This window comes from Symphodus melops (genome assembly GCF_947650265.1).
Source record: "Symphodus melops genome assembly, chromosome: 15".
In the NCBI taxonomy this organism is placed as follows: domain Eukaryota; kingdom Metazoa; phylum Chordata; class Actinopteri; order Labriformes; family Labridae; genus Symphodus; species Symphodus melops.
In genome coordinates, this window is record NC_136705.1 from 1,169,922 (window position 1) to 1,191,772 (window position 21,851).

Below are 21,851 nucleotides of genomic sequence, written 5' to 3' on the forward strand. Positions count from 1 at the left end.
TGTGAGTTGATGATTTCCTGTTTATCTCTGGATGTGAAAGCTTTGTTTTCTCCTGAGAACATGGATCATCTTCTGTGAAGAGCTGGACTTAAACATTTAGCATGTGGAGAGAAGATTTCCACGCATGGACAACTCCATGACACTCTTCCCCACATCTCTGGTGTTTTCATCCAATCAGATTTATTTGATAGAAAATGGTGCAGTTTGGACCTTCAGAAGGTTCAAACAATACAACTGGAACCAGAACAAAACAAGACAAGAAAGGTCAGATACACATTCACCTGAACGAGTCCGTTATCCTTCTTAAACACGACTGAACAAAATACAGAAATACAAACCGTTAACTTTAAATTAAACTTTGTTTGACATCAGAACATTTTCCAGGCAGATTTTTGAATAAAAGATCCTTTAACTCAGCGGTTCTAAACTGGTGGGTCTGGACCCAAAAGTGGGACTTTAGTTTTAGTCTGTTTCCTGTTTATGATCTGTGATGTTTGGTACCGTCTCAGGTCCAAACTGCATCATAAAACAAAGCTCACAGCTTTTCTTTAGTCAGGATTTGGTGCTCGTGTCTCGAGGATCGACCGCCGCTTCAACCCATCCCAGATTTCAGAACCCTTTAAACCGGTTTGTTTTATGCAGAATTTGTTAAAGTCTTTGATATATTTGTACATTTAAAAGAAAAACTTCCTTCATTCAACGTGTTCTAACCGCGTCGTATTCAGATTACATTTCATGTTATTGGTTAGAATATTTTTTAGGGCCCCCACTCTTCCAGACGTTTCTTCCCCATCCGGCTTTTCACCCGGATAAAGGTCCCTGTCGTCCTCTGTGCCTCCACACACTCACACAGGTAAAGGTAGCCCAGGTGGGGCGGGGCCTGGGGGGGGGGGGTCCATCCTGAGACTTTGTTTGAGGATCAGGAGGTGCAGGCGGTCCGGTTCAGAGAGCAGACCTGCAGCGATGGCTCAGGTGAAGGCAGCAGGAGACGGCGCCGCAGCGAGGAGCCAGCAGGAGTGTGCAGACGCTTATTCAGATATGATGACCGTGAGCTCCACTGCAGGTCAGACAAACACACCACAGGACTCTCAAATCTGTTCATCATTATTATTATTATTATTATTAAGATGGAGATAAGAGGGGAAGACTGCAGAGCGAGACTCAGTCTGATTTCAAGCTGTTCATGATGATTTAAATATCTGATTTTTAGAGGAAAACTATGCAAAGATTTCAAACATATCAAATGTCTTGTGCACCAACACAGAGAGATGTTTACAGATGTTGCACAGCTGCGTTAAAGAGTCGGATTCAGGACCTGTAGTTCTTGTAGTTCTTGTAAAATGTAAAAAAATATATATATTTTTGCTAAATTTGGAGTTCAGTTGAGTAATGTTGTTTTAAATGTTCAACATGACTCTCACAAACCAGGTTAGGTTGAAAATATAAGAAATGAAAGAAAGCAACCTGCTCTTGATGATAAATCAGCTCTCAGGGTTTCTTTTTGTCAGTTATCATAATTTCCCTGCATGCATCTGTTTCTGCTCCTCTCTGAGTGGCGTGTCTGTGTGCAAAGTGCTGCGTTAATAAATGTTAGTTGACTTGAATTCCTCTCATGTGAACAGGGAGGTCAACTCAGTCCACCAATTTGCCCGATGAGTCACTTTGTTAGATAATCTCTGGAGTAATCCTGCAACGTTTTCTCACGAGCTCGTCTTCTTCAGCTAAAGCTCGCGCGCTCTCGGGTTGCCTGAAGTCAGTGGGAACCAGAAAGTCGCGTAATCCTCCTTTTTTTTTTTCTACCAGCGAGTCATCAGTGAAATGCTCCTTTACTGATTAAAGATACTTCTTTATCATTCAGAGGAAGTCAGAACTCTTTTCCTCCCTCCTGAAAACAGATATCGGAGACTCTGTGAGGAGGGGGTCGCTGTGCGGGGCCTCCGTGTCTGTGGGCTTCAGCAGGAGGAGCAGGGCCCTGCACCCCTCCCCCGCCCGGAGACGACACCGCACCTCCTTCAGTCACAAACAGCTGGAGCAGCTGGAGGGAGCGTTCACTCAGAACCAGTACCCCGACATCTACTGCAGGGAGGAGCTGGCCCGGGTCACCAAGCTCAACGAGGCCCGCATACAGGTGAGGGGGCGGGGCCAGCGCTGAGTGAAGCGTGTATGACCAACCACGTGAGGGCAACCGTTAAAGCTAGCTCGCCATGGATCAGCTCCAGCTGCCTTTTTTCTCCATTAAGTCAAAAACGTGGTCCCCGCACTCCCAGTTCTCCCAGTTCTCCCAGCAGTGATGAGATAACTAAAAGCTTAACTGAGTCTTGATCTTCCCGTCTTCTCATTGGTCTCCGGCAGGTGTGGTTTCAGAACAGACGGGCCAAACAGAGGAAGCAGGAGCGCGCCTCGCAGAAACTCTTCCCCATGGGCGTGATGGGGGGCCACAGGGGGCTCCTAGGAGGCGTTCACGTCCAGCAGTCCAGCATGACTCGACAGTTTTACCCCCAACCCCTCGCTCACCTCCCCCGCCTCCCTCCCATGATACCGTCTGCGCCGTACCCTCAGTGCCCCTGCCCCGCCGGCGGCCCCCCGGCAGCGGCGGCGGCCCCGCGGCAGCACGACGACTGGTACGGCCCGCTGAGGAGCAACATCCCGTCGCCCATGTTCTCCCTGCAGCATCTGGAGCCCCCCGCTCACTGGAGCTAAAGAGTCATCCAAATAAACACGACTTCAATCCTCACGTTGTGGCAGTGACTGCTCTCATTTACATTAATCACACACACACACACACACACACACACACACACACACACACACACACACACACACACACACACACACACACACACACACACACACACACACACACACACACACACACACACACACACACACACACACACACACACACACACACACACACACACACACACACACACACACGCCTCACAGATCTCACTTTGTTTTTATTTCATTCGACATCCTGAAGAATCAACACGAGAAGGCAAACAGAGAATGAATCAAACGTGGTGAAGAATCACAGATGGATTCAAGGAGAGCGAGAGCGGCGTGCAGCGGTTTGTCCTGACCGTATCTGCCGCCTGATTGGCTCGTCTGACTGCGATTGTGTTCACTGAAACAACCTCAGGAGGAGAACTGAGCAAACTCCTTTCCTTGCTTCCTTTCCTCCAGCCTCACACGCGTCAGGACACCAGGCGGGATCTTTCACTAATTCGTTTGTTATTTTTAAAGCTCAACTTGGCGTCTTCTCCTCGAGATGCACTTCAGGGACTTGAAGCGTCCTTGGCGGCGGGTCTTCAAGGTCGTTTTGGGGTCAGAAGCAGGAGGAGAAGAGGACAACGCCAAGTAGAAAAAAGGTGCGACGCCTTCAGTGGTGTTCTGCGTCGAAGCTCGAGCTTCGCTTCCTCCCGCCCCTCTGAACGCGCTCGATGGCGCTCTGTTGACACGGCACAGGGGGGGAGGGGGGGGTGAGAGAGTCAAGGCCACTTTACTTCACAATCAGAAACACGTGATTCGTCTCGTCGTCTTCTCCAACAGAAGATCTCACAGGAGGAATCGTTTGGTTCACGCGGCGGCGGCGGCGTGTTCGTGTCTATGTGCGCTTGAGTCCGACTTCCCGTTAAGATGCTTCTTAACGACTGACGAAGTGTGAAGAGACAATTCAGCCAAAAATCACGCCCAAAAAAACCAAACACATTCTTACTTTACTCTTCAGAATCTGACAGACGGTTTCGTGATGCACCAAACAAAATGAAAAAGAGTTTCAGTGACTTTTGGGTGAACTGGCCCTTTAAGGATGCGTTCAAGGACGCTGCAGAAACAGACGGTGAAGAGACGTCACTGAGAGCGACTGAACAAACCGCCTCTCGCTGATCACTCCGACCGCCTTCCAGGGAGGACGCAGACATTTAAACGGTCCCCCCTTCTCTTCCTGCAGAGTCCTTGTTGTTGTCATGGAGATGAGAGAGCACTCGAGGGGGGGGCGGGTGGGGGGGGGGCGGGGATTCGTTCACTCCAGAGACTTGGCGAACTCTGCGTAATCGATGTAGCCGTCGTTGTTTTTGTCGTCGTCCTTCAGAACGTCGTCGATCAGACTGATCAGATCCTCCTCTTTCATTGGCTGGCTGTCCTCTCCTCGCTCCTGACAAACACAAAAACATTCCATCAGCCGGGATGAAAACCAAGAGCGCGTTGATACGAGGCGCCTGGCGTCTCGGGTGTTGTGCATGTGTGAAAACACCTGCATGCAGCTATTTAAAATGCTAACAGGCAGGATGTTCCTCACCTCTCTGTGCACGTGTGTGATGGCGGTGGCGAGCTCCAGCCCGTCCAGCAGGTTGTTCCCGTCGTAGTCGTGCATCTTGAAGTAGTGCAGCTGGAGCTCCTGGGGCGTCATGTCTTTCTCCGGTCGGTCGATCACTCCCTCTAAATGCTCCATGATGTGGCTGCAGGACACAAAAGCGTGAGACAGTGTGTGAACGCCGCCGAGTTCAAAGTTCATCCCACTTCTGTGCAAATAAGAGCCGGACGGCTGAGGTCACGCCGCGCGGGGCGGTGATGTCACTCACTCTTTGTCCTGGATCATGTTTTTGTCGAGGCGACCGTGACCCGAGACGTGAGCTGCAGACGCCACCACCGTGTCCCGCAGCTGAGGATCCACCTGAGAGAGAACGGACACACAGCAGGAGAGCAGGAGGAGGAGGAGGAGGAGGAGACCCCGCCGCTGTAACCTGCTGCTCCTCATTCTACACACACACACACACACACACACACACACACACACACACACACACACACACACACACACACACACACACACACACACACACACACACACACACACACACACACACACACACACACACACACACACACACACAGTTATATACCAGGGTAATAATTGGACCCCACCACTGATTCGCTGTGTACTATTCACACTTTCTTGAATTTCCCTCGGGATCAATAAAGTATCTATCTATCTATCTGAGTATCAACATGTGTCTTTTCCAAAGATATTTGTTTTAACTCTGCAAACACATTTTTTTCCTTTGCATCTGTGACTGTGATATATTACATTCTTTGTGGTTACTTTATGCAGCTCGGTATCAACCTGTCTGTAGACAGCATCCCTCTCCTCAGACCTGCCTGAGTGTGTGTGTGTGTGTGTGTGTGTGTGTGTGTGTGTGTGTGTGTGTGTGTGTGTGTGTGTGTGTGTGTGTGTGTGTGTGTGTGTGCACAGTGGAGGCTTTCTAATCTATTCATTTTTTATTCTGCAGTTACCTCTGGAACAATCTGACCTGAATCTTTTCTTCTCTTCGAGGCACACAAATAGTTAACATCTCTGATTTATTTTAACTTCCTCTTTTTTAGCACTGTTGACATAACTCTTCATCCTCTTATTTCTGGATTTTACCTTCACTGCAAATCAAACTGAGCTCACCTGAGAATTTAATTCTCTACAAATAACCTTCCGGTTCTTTACATGATTTATTTACTGATGCCCCCCCAGGTCTGATTCAGAGCTGACACCATTCATCCAGGTCAAACCTGTGCAAATAACCAGGATTAAATAAAGACATGATCAGGCTTTGTAAAAAAGTGCAGATGGAGTTTTATATCGTGCACACTTTGAGAAATCTGAACGAGATTATGAAAGTAAATAACGGTAACGGGAACATATGTTGACACAGAGGAGTCTGTAAGAAGAAGCTTCTTAACTTACGACCTCTAAGACACAAACCATAGAAGAAGAAGAAGAAGAAGAAGAAAGGTGTTAACACTTATTATTTATAATATTTATCATTTAAAGCTTACGTGTTCATGTTTGGATTCGCGGACCGTTGTGTTGATGTCTCAGTTGTCAGGAAACGAGTCTGATCAGTCTGAGGCTTTCAGGGCCGAGCGGCTTGCCGTAGCGCCTCTTGGACACGACAGCTCACTGTGATTGGTTAAATCTGTTCCAAAGAGCATTCAACAGGAGCGAGAGAGTTCACCGCCGCGCGCACGAACATCGCTCAGTACCGACGACGTTAGCGAGCTACTTTCTCCATTTCGTAACTTCTCGTTTACTTTATAAAATGTTCCGGTAATGACGAAAACCAACTACAAACCATAAACCCTGAATAACTCTCTCGGGCTGTGACATTTGACTTCGATTACGATAAATTAACAATTATTTTTTGGGTTTATTGAATATTTCAAACTGATATCAAAGCATCACTTGAAATGAAAATGATACATTTGAGTTTTAAAGTAGAAATTAACTTTTCTCAAACAGTAGAAAATAAATAAATGGTATTTTTTTCTTTCCGCAGGGTTTACATTTGACTTCTTTTTGTTCGTTGTTGTCTTCATGTTTTGTCAAATCTGCCCTGAAAATGATTAAAATAATCGACATGAGCCAGATTACGTTGGTTAGAAGTTCTGGATGAAGGTTTTGATTAGTTTCTCAACCCTTTTGTGCAAAACAACAAAAAACCACAAGATGCACAAGAAAAGAAAACACAACCTCTAATTGAACAGGTAGCCGACACGTGGTCAACAAGGCTCTTCGCTGATTGGACAAACACACTCTCCATCTTTCTAACCGGAAGTATACGCTGCTTTCTTTAACTTTTATCTGCCTGGTGACAAAGGCGTGTGAAGCATGACCTCCTGTAAGAAAGACATTAAGTGAAATAAATAAATAAAAAAGACACAGGACGGATTCAAACCCAGACAACCGGACTGGAGACGCTCCAACCACTGGGCCACCGGCGCCCTAATTGGTTTTATTCCAAAATAAACTTCTTTTGGAGCCCTACTCTGGGAACCACTGGCCTAAAGGGTGTCTTTTACAAACGTGAATACCTTTTTTTATTTGTCACACACTCATCTGCAGATGTGCAGTGAAATGTATTTGATGAACAAGAAAATAAACAAATCACACAATTCAGACTGAAATGAAAAAATTTAATAAAAGTAAATGTAAAAATAAAAACACATTAAATTACATTCTTGTCACATAGGTCATCAGATATCTCTGAGAGGAGGTTTTGCATTGTTCCCGAGGTTAACTATCTTGACAAGAAAAAACACAAACAACCTTCAGGTGCGTCTTTGATGACGTCAGCAGGTGGGCGTGACGCAGACGATGTCAAACATAAAGTGAGCGCAGGAGCACGCAGTGTGCAGGAGTTCACTGAGGAGGAGGAGGAGGAGGAGGAGGAGATCTGTGTGAAAGAAATGTCCAGCTTCCAGAGAGAAAATGAAGCCGCTAAATCTCTGTTCAGGAGGCTCGAGGTTGATTTTCTGTCTTAAAGTAGCTCAGTAGATGTTGACCCTTGTCTCTCCCTGTTTTCAAACCCCTGTGCCCTCCACCTGTGAAGATGTGCTTCCCCTTCCCACTGTACTAGAGCTCAAGCTTTGAAAGGAGTGATTGCATTTTCCTCCTGTTGTGCTTCACACAGCTGTGACAGAAAAGAAGAGAAACCTTCTCCATATGAACTGTGTGTTTTGGATGCTCACTTTTCCACAGCAGAGTGCAGCTCTCTGTGAGATGTCGCTTCTTAAGCCTTTAACCTGATCCAGTTAGCGGGAGAGATTAAGACTGCTTAGAAGGTGGATGACGACTCGCTTCCTTTTACTTCTGTCAGCTTCAGATCAGACACTGTCGCTCCTGGTTTTTAGAAGAAGCCAACACAGTCTCTCTCAGTGACGTGAGCGTGCTGCAGGCATTTTAAAAGTTCTGCTGAAGGTCACTGTCAGCGTGATCGATTAAGATTGTCGTGGTCGTTGTTATTATAACTCAGAAAACTCAGAAATAATGATTCTTGAGATTTTGTCAGTATTTTAAAGGTCACATGATCTCCTCCTTCTCTGCAGGTGAAATCAGTGTCCTCGCTCCTCTTCATCATGTGTGTGAAGTGTGTTGTTGTAAATCCACTCTGATCCTGTATTTGATCATGTCTATAAACCCCTCTATTTCAGCCCTGCTCAGAACAGGCTGTTTCTGTGTCTGTAGCTTTAAATATGTAAATGAGCTGTTTCGGTGTCTGTAGCTTTAAATATGTAAATGAGCTGTTTCTGTGTCTGTAGCTTTAAATATGTAAATGAGCTGTTTCTGTGTCTGTAGCTTTAAATATGTAAATGCGCCGTGTCTGACACACTACGCTGAGCAAGACAATGACAGTGAGTGCAGACAGGTGGGGCCCCCTTAAGGAGGCTCCGACTCTCATTGGACCATTCACAGATTATGAATCACCGTAGTGGTGTAAAGTTTGTTTCCACCTCAGATTATCACCAGGATACAGCACGTCCAGGATATCCACCATCACTCACACTCTGACATTATTTGAAATGATTATTCAGAAAGGTTAATAAGTTAAATTGACTTAAACAAAATTCATGATGAAGCAGTTTAAAGAAAAGTTAACGTTGACATTTCTACTTCTGTTTAAACATTGAAATGATCCTTAAATATCCTATCTTGAAAAATCATTTTAATATTCAGCTTTTCTTTCTGTTTAATGAGTGCAGTGCACACCCCTCCTCCTCCTCCTCCTCCTCCTCCTCCTCCTCAGTCAGATTACACATGTATCTCTCCTGCAGTCAGCAGTGTCCGGGGAGTACAGTCACCACCAGCACCGGGACAGAGCACCGATGGCTGCCCGGGTCTCCTTCACCCAGGTCCGGCTGGAGACGGAGGTGGAGCGCTGCCGGGCCGAGTGTCAGTGGGACAGGATGCCGGCGATCATCGACCAGATGCAGGCTGCGCGTTTCCACGAGGACGGTGAGTGGGTGGATGGGTGGGTGCTGTGGTGTGGACACTTGAAATCGCTTCCTGGACGCTTTGACTTCTCATTGATTTGGTCTCTGCAGAGGATTTAACACGCGAAAAAAAAACAACAACGGAAATGATGACGTTTAATGACGTTTGCTTTCGATAAGGTGGCGTTTAAGTTTGAGGTTGGATTCGTTTTAGAGAGTCAGAGTCTCTTTTTCTTCAGAAAAATCAAATCTCTGACCTGAGTGAGTTTCTCTGCAGAGCTTCCTATAGTTTCAACTTTTTTGCACATGGATTTGTTCAGCATGTCAAGACTCTGAAAAAGTTTCCTCAGGGATGTTTTGCAATGAGCACAGATTAGACTTTGGACTCAAAGTTAGACAGATAAAGTTCGACTCCTGCACGAGATTCATATGAAACATCTAGTCCATAAATAACAACTCCTCTTTTAATAATAAACTCAAACATAAACAGAATATGGGCTCCAGGTGTTTGCAGATCATTTACAGTTCACATGACGATAACTGAGCTCGATCGACGGTGGTGTCCTCCTTATTGTTACCCTCCTCCTCCTCCTCTTCCTCCTCCTCCTCTTCCTCCTCCAGGGGATAAAAATACGACCTGCTTTACAAAAACAACATGACTTCATGCTATCACCTGAAATCCTTCCACACAAGCTCCAAGAAACGCAAACAAGCGTCTCGTCCTGTGCTGACTCACTAATGCACCTGCCTCCACCCCTCGCACACACGCAGGGTAAATACAGGTTCAGGTGACTTTACTGCGAGTCAACAGTTATTGAGCCCTTATCTGGCGTGTGGTGCAGGCGGACAGTTTGCACATGCACTGAAGTGTTAAATCTAATGTGCTGTTTGCGTGCGTGAGTCAGGACATCAGCTGATCGGACGTTCATGGAAAGACGGGTGAATCAGGAGAGTGGAAGTTTTTTCTGATTCCCACTTTTAGAGTAGAAATGGAACCGTTTGATGGCAGGTGAAGAAAAGGTCAAATAACTTTACAGGTACCTGAAGGTAGATTTGGAATAAAGGAAGATCAGACCACCAGCTGGCCGACTGACTCAGCAACAAGAAGACTCAAGACTCAAGATGTTTATTGTCCCTGCACACGAGTGAAACATCGACCGCTCACTCAATTCAATTCAAAAAACTTTATTTGTCCCCGGGGGACAATTCAAAGGCCCACAGAGCAGGAAGTAAATGACAGTGCAGCTTTACGAAAATTAGACTAAGTGTTCAAGATGAATGTAAAAGCAGCAACACAAAATCACCTCAGAGAAATCTGTAGAAACATCTAGAAGAATTACACAGCTGTGTGTGATCTGATTGGACAGTTATGCAGCGAGGTCAGTGCTGCAGCTCTGATCTCAGATTCTGGAGGATAAACTGAGACTGACATCGATCCAGTGAAAGAGTCGGATCTGTTTACGGAGACGAACAAATGTGTGAAGAATATCAGTCAGTCGATCAATCAAAAAGCAGATATGAGATAAGATGCAGGACGGATTCCTCGCCGCTGAGGTGGAGCTCGCAGCAGGCCGTGCGTGGATGATGACGTGACTCGTACGAAGATGCACTTCGCAAAGTCGGTCAAAAAAAAAAGTTTTACTCGTTCATGTATCCACACCGCAGTCCGACCTAAACGGGCCCTCAGTGATCTGAGTGTGCTCCACAGTTCCCACGCCGAAGAAGTCAACGAGACAGAGGCGACAACGTGGCGAGTTTGTTCTTGGTCCAACATGCAGGAACTAGCTAAAACAGGAAGTAGCCTAACGCCACCTGCCGAGGCCGAGTCGCTCTCAAAGTTCGTCCATTAGTGGGACAGAATTCTGAGCTGGTGTAGCTCGTGGGCTGAGAACCGTCCTGCTGTTTACACTCAGCCCCACACACACACACACACACACACACACACACACACACACACACACACACACACACACACACACACACACACACACACACACACACACACACACACACACACACACAGTTTAGCCTTGGCTGTGCTGATAAAACTAACAGCAGATATACGAAGAGCATCAGGACATAAACACAGCTCGCAGTGTTGGCGTCAGAGAACACACACACACACACACACACACACACACACACACACAGAGTGACAAAGGTAAACAGGAAGGTTTAATCGTGTGTGTGTGTACACAGAGTCTCTGATTGTGACCACGAGCTCGTCTTGTCATGTGATTATAATATAAATCTATTTGAGGAGAGCTCGGAGGGAACTGGAAACTGTTGCTTCTAAAAAAGACGTCAGGAATATTTAAGCTTCTCTCTCTCTGAGTCGGTGGGAAATGTTGTTTTTATGGATTCGCTGAGGTTTGCGTTGGCTACAGAAAATAATGACCTTTGACCCCGAGCTCAGACGGACTCCAACGAAATGCATTTGTCTATCCTGACCCCGTCCTCTCAGATGACTACGGGATGCTGCTGATGGCAGAGGCCCTGCTGGAGGAGTGCCTGCAGGAAAACACGGACCTCTTACGGAGCTGCATGCCTCTGACAGACAAGACCCAACCCAAACTGTGCCGGGCCAAAGGACACCTCAACTCGGTCCTGAGCAGAGGCCGTCTCACGGTCAGTCTCTGAATGTTCATTAAACTCCTCATGCGTCTCAAACACGTCTCGGTCCTGATGTCTCTGTCTGTCTGTCTGTCCTCCTCTCGCCCCGCAGCCTCGGTACCTAAACGAGGCTCTGCTGCTGATGGCCAAAGTCCACTACGTGCAAGGTCGGTACCGGGACGCTCAGGGCATGTGTGCCAGGGTGGGACTGGAGGAGCTGACGCAGGATGTTCAGCCCACCTACCACCTGCGCCTGCTGGCCGAGGCGTTCGTCATCAAAGGTACTGAGCATGAAAACATCAGCAGCAGAGAGTTAACCCCCGAGCTGCTGCCTGGATGGAAGCTCTTTGTCTTATTGTCTGAGTTTAGTGTCTAAGAAACAAACACAATATAATATAGACCTCTAAATATTTCTTTAAAGGCTGTCGGGTTATTTCAGTTTAGTTTTTGGTGATGATGTAAAAATTGTTGCGACGACCTCGAGGGAGCCGAGTCTCTGAGAAGATTTAAAGAAAAAAAAAACAACAACTGTGAGTGAGTCACGCTTAGTGGAAACATGAGCTGTTCACACACACACACACACACACACACACACACACACATATACAGTACAGTTCCTCAGTCTTCAGTTCCTCGTGAAAGCCCAGCATGATTAAAGGTCAAAGGTCACGTCCACAGAGCATCATCACCGCAGTGCTCGGAGCTCTGATCTCATTACACTCATAATCACATCGTTACATTTCCTGTTTCCTGATGATCACACGTGGTTTTTAAACGGTCACATATTTGTTTCCTCTGCGTGTTTCTGTTGCTGAACTCGGTCGGGTCCTCCGGGGCTTCGTATCGCTCCGTCTCTGGGATGTTTGTACCTGCTGGGGCTGCTCCGAGGCTTCTGTCCATCATCTGTCCAAGCGGGGCATCTGGACCAGGACCGACCTGCTGTCCGCCCAGCAGAGAGAGAACAAGAGGAGAAATGCAGGATCTGTAAAATAAGTAGATTTTATTCAAGTTGAAACATCTCATCAGTGGGTTGGGTTCTGGTTCTGAAGAGGCAGACGTTCATACGATGCCTCGACGTGACCTTAAAGAACAAAGATCCATTTAAACGTTGTTGATAAAAAAACGTGACCTGCACATGTGAAAGATAAGGTCAGCCAAGAGATTAGAAATACTGATTTGTCTACAGGGGGCGCCAAAATCAACACCATCCTGTTCAGGTCTCTCTGTGGTCCTGGGTCCTGTTCAGGTCTCTCTGTGGTCCTGGGTCCTGTTCAGGTCTCTCTGTGGTCCACAGTCCTGTTCAGGTCTCTCTGTGGTCCCGGGTCCTGTTCAGGTCTCTCTGTGGTCCAGGGTCCTGTTCAGGTCTCTTTGTGGTCCACGGTCCTGTTCAGGTCTCTCTGTGGTCCCGGGTCCTGTTCAGGTCTCTCTGTGGTCCAGGGTCCTGTTCAGGTCTCTTTGTGGTCCACGGTCCTGTTCAGGTCTCTCTGTGGTCCAGGGTCCTGTTCAGGTCTCTCTGTGGTTCAGGTCTCTGTGGTTCCGGGTCATACTCAGGTCTCTGTGGTTCATGCTCAGGTCTCTCTGTGGTTCAGGTCTGTCTCTGGACCACCAGGCGGTCTCTTCGATATCTCGTGTGCGTCTGTCAGAGAGGGAGGAGGAGAGTCTGTCCTGCTTCCTGAGAGCCTGCGACGCCGCGCTCTCCTACCTGCAGGAGCTCGACAAGGTGGGATTCTTCTTTACACCTGCAGAGGAGGAGAGGAGTGTGTGTGTGTGTGTCAGTGTGTGTGTCAGTGAGTGTGTGTGTGTGTGTGTGTGTGTGTGTTTATGTGCAGTGTGTACTAAAGGTGAAACACATTTTCAGACTGTGTCGACCCCCCACTCGAAGAACCCCAAATCCAGCCTCCTCCCTCCACCTCCCGACGTCGACCTGGGCTACTTCGTGCAGGCTGCGTTACAGAGCGCGTACCTGTGTCTGCTGCAGAGAGGGTGAGGCACACACACACACACACACACACACACACACACACACACACACACACACACACACATTAAACATATCATTTTTAAGAGCTGGCGTAAAGAGCAGAATTGTTTTATCAGAACCTGTTGATCACGTTCTTGGAGGACGAGAGGGGAAACTCACCTCATTGAAACAGACGTGTAGTTCAATCATCTGACCAGCAGGTGTCAGTGTTGCTCTTTGACTCAGAGAAGCAGCCTCCAGTGTCCAGCTCTCTCATATACATATATATATATATATATATATATATATATATATAATCAGTTTTAGAGTCGGGTTTTGTTGTTTTCTGATATTTAAAGTTGAATGTGTTACGACTTGACTTGAGGATAAAACCAGACGCAGCAGCGTGAGCCTCTTCTTCCTCCCTCCCAGTGAAGACTCAAAAACAAACAAAGAGTCTTCAGTCCACAGTCACTAATTCATTTCCTCACTGAACACAAAGTGTCTCAGACTTCATCAAAAAACAAACAATAAAACATCCTGAATAAAAACCCAAACTATCTCGGCTTCTTCTACACTTCCATTTAAAATCTCGTTCCGTCAGCTGCCGTCCAATCACTGGCAGGCGTGCTCCCTCAGCTGCCGTCCAATCACTGGCAGGCGTGCTCCCTCAGCTGCCGTCCAATCACTGGCGGGCGTGCTCCGTCAGCTGCCGTCCAATCACTGGCGGGCGTGCTCCGTCAGCTGCCGTCCAATCACTGGCGGGCGTGCTCCATCAGCTGCCGTCCAATCACTGGCAGGCGTGCTCCCTCAGCTGCCGTCCAATCACTGGCGGGCGTGCTCCGTCAGCTGCCGTCCAATCACTGGCGGGCGTGCTCCATCAGCTGCCGTCCAATCACTGGCAGGCATGCTCCGTCAGCTGCCGTCCAATCACTGGCGGGCGTGCTCCGTCAGCTGCCGTCCAATCACTGGCGGGCGTGCTCCGTCAGCTGCCGTCCAATCACTGGCGGGCGTGCTCCGTCAGCTGCCGTCCAATCAATGGCAGGCGTGCTCCGTCAGCTGCCGTCCAATCACAGAGAGAGTTACGCTCAACCAAGAAAACAGAACAAATCAGAGGCAGAATAATCTAATAAAAATTATTTAAACACACATTTACATTACTGTTTACTCACATGACTCACAGGCATAACGTGTGTGTGTGTGTGTGTGTGTGTGTGTGTGTGTGTGTGTGTGTGTGTGTGTGTGTTAGTCATCTCGCTCAGGGTTCACACCAGCTGCGTCGGGTGCTGAGGGTGGTGGAGTCTCGAGGGTCTCATAGCTTCAGGAAGGTAATCCTTTTACTAATATGAACAGTCACTCTGTGATGATTAGACTGCAGTACCCGTTTTGAACACTAGGGGGTCAGAGCTATAACAGAAGGTTCCTGCTTCTTTGTTGGGATATAGTTTGACATATATTCTGTCTCCTCTCAGGCTGCAGCCAGGAAGCTGGCAGAGGTGCTGCTGAGCTCCGTCAGTGAGGACAGCTACTGGCCCCCGCTGGGACCCCCGCCCACAGCCTGGCTCCACAGAGAGGGGGCCGCCGCCTCCAAGGACGCCATCTACCCCACCGTGAAGCCCCCGCAGAGATACAGCACAGACGGGTCTGTTCTGTTTGATTCGTTTAATCCGACTGACAGGCTGCAAGTTTTATCAATCAGTAAATATGTTTATATGTTCAACCTTTGTCCGGGTGAATACTTGATTCTGATTGGCTGCAGGGTGTCAATGGACTGACGCTTCATCCTTCTCCCGCCTGCCCCTCTTCCTCCTTCTTCCTCTCTCTTCCTGTGTGTGTGTGTGTGTGTGTGTGTGTGTGTGTGTGTGTGTGTGTGTGTGTGTGTGTGTGTGTGTGTGTGTGTGTGTGTGTGTGTGTGTGTGTGTGTGTGTGTGTGTGTGTGTGTGTGTGTGTGTGTGTGTGTGTGTGTGTGTGTGTGTGTGTGTGTGTGTGTGTGTGTGTGTGTGTGTGTGTGTGTGTGTGTGTGTGTGTGTGTGTGTGACATCTGAGCCAGTGTTGTGTAGTGATATACCCGGTGTGGTCCGTGTTGTGTTACAGCACCACAAAGAGAAACTGGACACCTGCAGCAATCTGACAACCCACCTTCAGTCCTGTGTGTGTGTGTGTGTGTGAGAGTGTGTGTGTGTGTGTGTGTGTGTGTGTGTGTGTATAGACTAATAGTCTAATTGTGGTTTTGCTTCTTGTTTCTTGTGTCCCTGCAGTTGCTTCTGTCCTCAGGACGTGGTGGAGGAGGCTGTGCTGCTGCTGCTCATCACAGAATCCATGGTGAGAGACTCACACACACACACACACACACACACACACACACACACACACACACACACACACACACACACACACACACACACACACACACACACACACACACACACACACACACACACACTGTCCACAGGATTTCTTTTCTTCCTTCTCCCCGTTGACTCCGTCACATCATCAGCCATGTTACCTTTCCAACTCAAACCTGAAAATAGGCATTCTTAGTTTTCCTCCCCATCCTTGTTTCACCTCCTTCTTAACCCTTTCCTGCCTGTCTTGATTGCCCTCACACTTCTCCCTCCCCTCTCTCTCCCTTCCTTGTTTTCCTCCTCCTCCTCCTCCTCCTCCTCCTCCTCCTCTTCCCTCTCTCCTCCTCGTTCCTACTAATCCTCCTCCTTTTCTCCTTCTGCTCCTTACCACCTTCCTTCTCCTTGCCTCAGTTTCCTCTTTTGCCTCCTCCTCCTCCTCCTCTTCCGCCCCCCTCCTCCTCCTCCTCCTCCTCCTCCCCCTCCTCTTCTTCATCACTCAGATTTTGTCCTCTACCAGGAGAGCGGCGAGGCCGTGATCAGTCGTCTGCCGGACCAGGCCGAAGCTCGTAAGACCAGCCTGCAGGATGCCACCTCCGTGTACGACCTGCTCACTATCGGCATGGCCAGGAGGGGGCAGTATGCCATGCTGTCCGAGGTGTGCTCTCACACACACACACACACACACAAAATGTTTCAGTGAGATCTTCCTCTTCCTCTTCCTCCTCTCTCTCTAAACGCCTCCGCACATCTTCTTTGTTTACGAGCTCTCCGTGTGCGTCCTCCCTCCAGATGTGGGGGAGTCGGAGAGCTGGAGGTCACAGAGGTCGTTCTTATATTAGGTGAGCCCACCTGTCTGACTGATTCATAGACAGAATCAGTCATCTAATAAGGACGACCACACACACACACACACACACACACACACACACACACACACACACACACACACACACACACACACACACACACACACACTGAGGAGGATCAGTTGTCAGATACATGAGCTGCTGTTGGACCGTGTATTAAAGATTCACACTGATTGATTACAGACTGAAGCATGAATCAATCTGAGCTGTGACTCCTGCAGCTGCTGACTCAAACGTCTGATCAACCTGTCGAGAACTCCAGACGACACGCAGACAAACATTCGTGCAGTTTGAACGTCTGCAGGTCGAGAAGTTTAAGACGTAACCAGCTTTATGGCTGTATAAAGGAAAAGGAGCTTTTCATGGAGGCGAGCTGTGTTTGTGTTATTGATGGATTTAAAGGCGGGGTCAATAGAAATGTTGGTTGTAAACACGACACGTGGACCCTCCTCCTCGGCTCATCGCCCCCCCAGAAGCCCCGCCCCCTGCAGGACGTGGTGTGCAACTTTAACGCTTGTACCAACACTGCACGCTGTCCTCGTGGTGTTCCTGATTATACTTTCTCTTCTTTGCTGCTGCGTCCACGTCCGTCATATTCACTGCCAATCACTGAACTGTATCCACTCCTGAACTCACCTGCTGCGCTCTCATTGGCTGGAGGAAGCAGCATGTCCGGAGGCCCAGAAGTGAGGGAACACGTTTCAGACAGATGCTCTGCAGACTGATCGATGGTTTGGAGCAACTTGATTTGCAACTTCATGACAAAGTAATCTGTCTGCACTGAATGCAAAGAGCATGCAAAGCAGGTGGCTGGCCGGTGCAGCTGCAGGACAGACTGTGTCTCACAAGGCAGGGTCGCTTTAAGACCAGAGTGCTCCAACACCGAGTCAAGACCCAGACTATAAATATCACAGACAAATCATCATCTTGTGAGCAGTGGGCGTGTCACTCGCTGAGACCATAACACCAGGCGGGCGGGCGGGGGGGGCGGGGGGGGGCGGGGGGGGGCAAACCAAACTATAAATAAAGTCAAATTACTATTTTTTTAGAAAGGGGTGTTTTACTTCTAATAACAGTGATAATTGATAAAATAGTCTGTCAGTCAGGTCTTGACTTAAGTCCTCGAGTCTGCCCAGTCTGAGACCGACACCTTTAAGAAGTGGTTTAGACTGGGACCCAGAGACCAGGACTTCATTTCATGAGAATCAAAATCTATAAAAATCCCTTCAGCTGTACTTTTGAAATAGTGTGGAATAGCAACGTTAGCTGCTAACTCAAAGGCCGACACTCTACCAGTGGTTAACTGGGGCAGATTTAAGGGGTTGACAAAGGTCAGCTCTGTCACACATGGAGCAGAGACTCTTCCTGAAATGATTCATTTGGCTCCCAGCTTGGTCCAGTGAAAGTGTTCATAGTACAGTCCTCACACTCTGCCTGATGTTTTGTGCTCTGTGCAGCAGGTCGGCTTTGTCTGCATGTTAACAGCCTGATTATTCAATCAGAGCCTTTTCCTGCTTCGGCACGCCTCCGAGTGACTGACAGCAGCTGACTGAGCGCGCTCCACACACACATCAATCACGTCTTTATGGTCTGAAGCAGGGCTGAGGCTTAGCCCAACACACACACACACACACACACACACACGGTCAGGGGCCATGATTGGACGCACTGTGATCGATCGAGGATCACGCTGCAGACGTTACAGCCTGTTTCGCTGCTGCAGGCTGAAGACGTCTGCTGAAGTCAATCACAACGTTTGATCACATTTTTGTCCTTTTAGAAACCCAAAATATCTCAGATAAAAAAGGTTAAAGTTCACGTAGACTCTGCTCGTCCCTTCTGTGTCCATCTGATCGTTTCATCGTCTTTGTGTGTGTGCAGTGTCTGGAGAGAGCCATGAAGTTTTCTTTCAACGAGTTTCACCTCTGGCACCAGCTGGGCCTGTCACTCATGGCGGCGGGGAAGGTGAGCTCATTTCTCCTTAAATATCAGCCCAAGACACACACTCACACACATGCACACACACACACACTTTGACACACTGAGACACACCCAAAGGAGAAGTCAATTATTTGCAGCCTGAGCTCTGTCCTTTCACTGCTCTGCCTCTCTACTCTCTCGTCTTCATGCTGGATAATGTAATGTTTATTTCATGATTAAAATGTGCACTAACAGGAAATGTAACTTTGCTGTCAGGTTCATTTGTTGTTGTCCTTCATGGCTGCACTCGTTCCCTCCTTCTTCTACAAACAAACAATCATGAGTTTACCGTGAACGGGGCCAAAATCAAGTTCAGACTTTCTGATTTCTTTTGCCAAATAGGAACCCTCAACAGAAGCTGAAATAGCTGACATTCCCCTCCGTGTGTGTGTGTGTGTGTGTGTGTGTGTGTGTGTGTGTGTGTGTGTGTGTGTGTGTGTGTGTGTGTGTGTGTGTGTGTGTGTGTGTGTGTGTGTGTGTGTGTGTGTGTGTGTGTGTGTGTGTGTGTGTGTGTGTGTGTGTGTGTGTGTGTGTGTGTGTGTGTGTGTGTGTGTGTGTGTGTGTGTGTGTGTGTGTGTGTGTGTGTGTGTGTACGTGTGTGTGTGTGTCAGACATTGATCCTTGCTGCAGGATAAAGTGACACTGCAGATCAATGGAGAGCTCTAGAAATAGTCTGCTGCTCCGTAGAAGGAGAGGGGGCAGCCTCAGCGTTGTCACATCCGCTTCTATTTAGGACCAAGCTACTGAATGTGTGTGTGTGTGTGTGCGTGTGTGTGTGTGTGTGTGTTTGCATGTAAGCGTGCATGTGGTCCATTACTGATTGGCCTACATGTATTAAGTGACTGTGTGTCTAAATGGGTCTGTTAGGGCTGTGTAAGGACAGATGATGCATGTTTGAATCACTCCCTTACACTCGATTCAATTTCATCAGCGGCTGCTGTGCGTGTGTGTGTGTGTGTGTGTTTGTGCATGTGTGTGTGTGTTACAGGGCGTCGGTGCGGTGTCTGTATTTAAAGAATGCAGCAGGATGAGACCAGAGGATCCCTCTTTGCCCCTATTGGCTGCTAAAGTCTGCATTGGTCAACTGCACTGGGTGATTACACACAAAACACAAACACACACACACACACACACACACCTGCAGAGAGAGAGATACCTGTGAGCCTCAGGTGTGTGCTGACTTCAAACATGACCTCACATGAACTCGTTATCTTATCTCTGCTGCTCGGATGTTTTTGATTCACAGTTTGCAGAGAAACTTGTTGCTCTGACATCTTTAGATTTAATTCTGAGGACTTCCTGTAGGTGGAGCTGTTCTCCTGTCTGTTCAGCTCTGTGCTGCTCTCATGACTCCTCTGTTTGGAGAGTAGATACAGTAGAAAGGCAGAGCGTGTTGACATGCACGTACATTTCATATTAGATGCTGCAACAAAAGTTTGTCTTTTCGGGCTCGCACGCCCAACTCTCCGTCTGAAGGAAGCAGAATCAAAAGGCACGTCAGGCGCATTTTTCTCCGTCTCACAAAAGAAAAAAAACAACAACAACAGTATTTGCATTAAACTTCTCAAAGATCTTATTTCCCCGTCTTGTTTCTGCGAGTTGCTCATCTTTGCTCACAGCTTCGGGCTCTGTGAAGCTGCAGCCTGTCGGTGTGACGTTCAGTCGAGGCTGAAATATCTGAACAACTTTAGAAAGAAGCGACACGGACATTCACGCCTCGCTTCAGACGCCATTCACGCCTGCGTGTTTCTAATCAGCTCCAGCAGCAGAAAGCTGCTCAAACTAGGATCAATGTTGGAGATGCTTTACAGAGCCATGCTACAGCTCTTTAAAATCAGACTGCAGTACCTATTTTAAACACTAGGGGTCCGAGTTACATACTGCTCCTTTAAAAATGAGGGTGAATACAGGCTATAATTTTACTTCTAGGGGTCACTAGTGGAAGATTTAACACAAAGGATCCATCCATTTATGTCAACACCGACTGCATGCAAAGGTTAGCATTGGACAGGATTACGGACCTATTTTCCATCTGGAGCTAAAGAGACGCAACAAATCTGCATTGTGTATGTGCAGTGTTTGGTACAGTCACTTTAGTAATCCGTGCATGCTCACTTTTTGTGGAGTTCAACCTGCCTCCTCATAAGATGATAAGCTGAGAGGTGGAGTCAGGTCTGCATGCGGAGCAGCTGAAACGCAGCCGCCCCGTGCCGCTAATGTTCGAGGATTGACTCCGAGGTCACCGAGGCGGAGAGAGGAGTCCTGCTGTTCACGATCAGGAGGCAGAGGGTGACACACGAAGGAAGGAAGGGAGGATGAATGGGTGAGACACACAGAGAGAAAGGGGTCAGAGATTAGGAGAGAGGAGCTAACAGGGCGAGTGGATAGAGCACATCTGTCAGAGGCTGGAGATCATGGCAGGCCGGAGACACTAAGGAGCTTACAGCCTTAATCACAATGGGACTCTACGGCCACAGTGCGGCGGGGCATTACAGAAATGGGCCACCATTATCCACCATCAGCCTCACCGGACAGTTCGCACCATAATCCACCCAGCAACATTGTTGTTTTTGTTCGTTGTGTTTCGCCTCCAAGCACGGGAAAAATGTGGAGCCAAGACGGAGAGATCGTCCTTCCTCTGCGCTCCGAAGGGAAGTGAAGAAAGTCACGTTTTCAACGACGAAGGGAAACCGACACAAAGCCTGAAATCTTTTAAAACTTCAAGTTTATAAAGCACAAAAAATAAATTAAAAAAAACAGCAGCAGCCGACCAAAGAGTGGTACGATGCTTTCAGAAACAACATGCAGGAGAAACGACAATAAAGGAAGCAGCCTGAGAGGAACGCCCGCTGCAGCACCTGAACACTAACGTGACTTAAAGAGTCAACAGAGGAGGCAGCACATCATCCGCACATGCTCGTAGGGGTATCGAACCCTCGACCAACTGAGCCGACCCTGTGCGGCCTGGACAATACGTAAGGAGGGGGTCGATGGACAGGCCTGATATGCTCTTCACGGACTCAGTCAGCCGCCTGGCTGCAGCCTTTAGGGGCCGATGCACACGGGACAGGGCTGAGACTCTGCGGACTCGAGACCCGCCTGAGGGAACTTCAGTGTTTTATCAGGGAATTAAATGTGTGTTTTTTTGTGGTTGGTGAAAGTGGCGTGAACGCTGCGGCTCGTCCAGCTCAGAATCGGGTTCTAAATTCAGAATATCTCAGCGGCCGTCACGGGTTGTTTTCTGGCTCCATCCTGTTCAACAGGAGGCGTTTTGTTATCTCCATGTTACATCTTTTAAGTGGCGAGGTGCTTCAGGTGTTCAGG

General features: G+C 48.1%; 3 protein-coding genes across 5 annotated transcripts; 2 read left to right on the top strand and 1 right to left on the bottom strand.

Moving 5' to 3' along the window:
* The first annotated feature begins 503 nt into the window (after positions 1-503).
* prop1 (PROP paired-like homeobox 1) lies at positions 504-2,774 on the top strand. Its single transcript, XM_079363368.1, has 3 exons — positions 504-1,063; positions 1,896-2,128; positions 2,353-2,774. The coding sequence occupies exons 1-3, from the start codon at positions 964-966 to the stop codon at positions 2,698-2,700; spliced, it is 681 nt and encodes a 226-aa protein (XP_079219494.1). The 5' UTR covers positions 504-963; the 3' UTR covers positions 2,701-2,774.
* Positions 2,775-2,942: 168 nt separating this feature from the next.
* mcfd2 (multiple coagulation factor deficiency 2, ER cargo receptor complex subunit) lies at positions 2,943-5,939 on the bottom strand. 2 transcript variants are annotated; one of them, XM_079363371.1, is made up of 5 exons: positions 5,830-5,939; positions 5,456-5,562; positions 4,584-4,760; positions 4,301-4,460; positions 2,943-4,156 (listed from the first exon to the last, which is right to left on the bottom strand). In XM_079363371.1, the coding sequence occupies exons 3-5, from the start codon at positions 4,757-4,759 to the stop codon at positions 4,025-4,027; spliced, it is 468 nt and encodes a 155-aa protein (XP_079219497.1). In that variant the 5' UTR covers position 4,760; positions 5,456-5,562; positions 5,830-5,939; the 3' UTR covers positions 2,943-4,024. The 2 variants fall into 2 exon arrangements, with proteins under 2 accessions (XP_079219497.1, XP_079219496.1); XM_079363370.1 differs by lacking the exon at positions 5,456-5,562 and having other exon boundaries at positions 5,830-5,935.
* Positions 5,940-7,157: 1,218 nt separating this feature from the next.
* ttc7a (tetratricopeptide repeat domain 7A) lies at positions 7,158-19,827 on the top strand. 2 transcript variants are annotated; one of them, XM_079363481.1, is made up of 12 exons: positions 7,158-7,230; positions 8,605-8,785; positions 11,228-11,391; positions 11,489-11,657; positions 12,966-13,096; positions 13,235-13,359; positions 14,586-14,664; positions 14,809-14,978; positions 15,595-15,658; positions 16,199-16,336; positions 18,429-18,512; positions 19,516-19,827. In XM_079363481.1, the coding sequence occupies exons 2-12, from the start codon at positions 8,656-8,658 to the stop codon at positions 19,687-19,689; spliced, it is 1,428 nt and encodes a 475-aa protein (XP_079219607.1). In that variant the 5' UTR covers positions 7,158-7,230; positions 8,605-8,655; the 3' UTR covers positions 19,690-19,827. The 2 variants fall into 2 exon arrangements, with proteins under 2 accessions (XP_079219607.1, XP_079219606.1); XM_079363480.1 differs by having other exon boundaries at positions 7,184-7,296.
* Positions 19,828-21,851: the final 2,024 nt, after the last annotated feature.

What these genes read in the sequence shown, in the direction of transcription:
- prop1 (XM_079363368.1), top strand. Translation starts at nt 964, where the DNA reads ATGGCTCAGGTGAAGGCAGCAGGAGACGGCGCCGCAGCGAGGAGCCAG. An exon ending in GACCGTGAGCTCCACTGCAG is followed by an intron (nt 1,064 to 1,895) that starts GTCAGACAAACA and finishes TCCTGAAAACAG; the next exon opens with ATATCGGAGACTCTGTGAGG. An exon ending in TCAACGAGGCCCGCATACAG is followed by an intron (nt 2,129 to 2,352) that starts GTGAGGGGGCGG and finishes GGTCTCCGGCAG; the next exon opens with GTGTGGTTTCAGAACAGACG.
- mcfd2 (XM_079363370.1), bottom strand. An exon ending in AACATGATCCAGGACAAAGA is followed by an intron (nt 4,461 to 4,583) that starts GTGAGTGACATC and finishes TGTGTCCTGCAG; the next exon opens with CCACATCATGGAGCATTTAG. An exon ending in TCACACACGTGCACAGAGAG is followed by an intron (nt 4,157 to 4,300) that starts GTGAGGAACATC and finishes TGTGTTTGTCAG; the next exon opens with GAGCGAGGAGAGGACAGCCA.
- ttc7a (XM_079363480.1), top strand. Translation starts at nt 7,240, where the DNA reads ATGTCCAGCTTCCAGAGAGAAAATGAAGCCGCTAAATCTCTGTTCAGG. An exon ending in CAGAGATACAGCACAGACGG is followed by an intron (nt 14,979 to 15,594) that starts GTCTGTTCTGTT and finishes GTGTCCCTGCAG; the next exon opens with TTGCTTCTGTCCTCAGGACG. An exon ending in CACTCATGGCGGCGGGGAAG is followed by an intron (nt 18,513 to 19,515) that starts GTGAGCTCATTT and finishes TGTGTGTTACAG; the next exon opens with GGCGTCGGTGCGGTGTCTGT.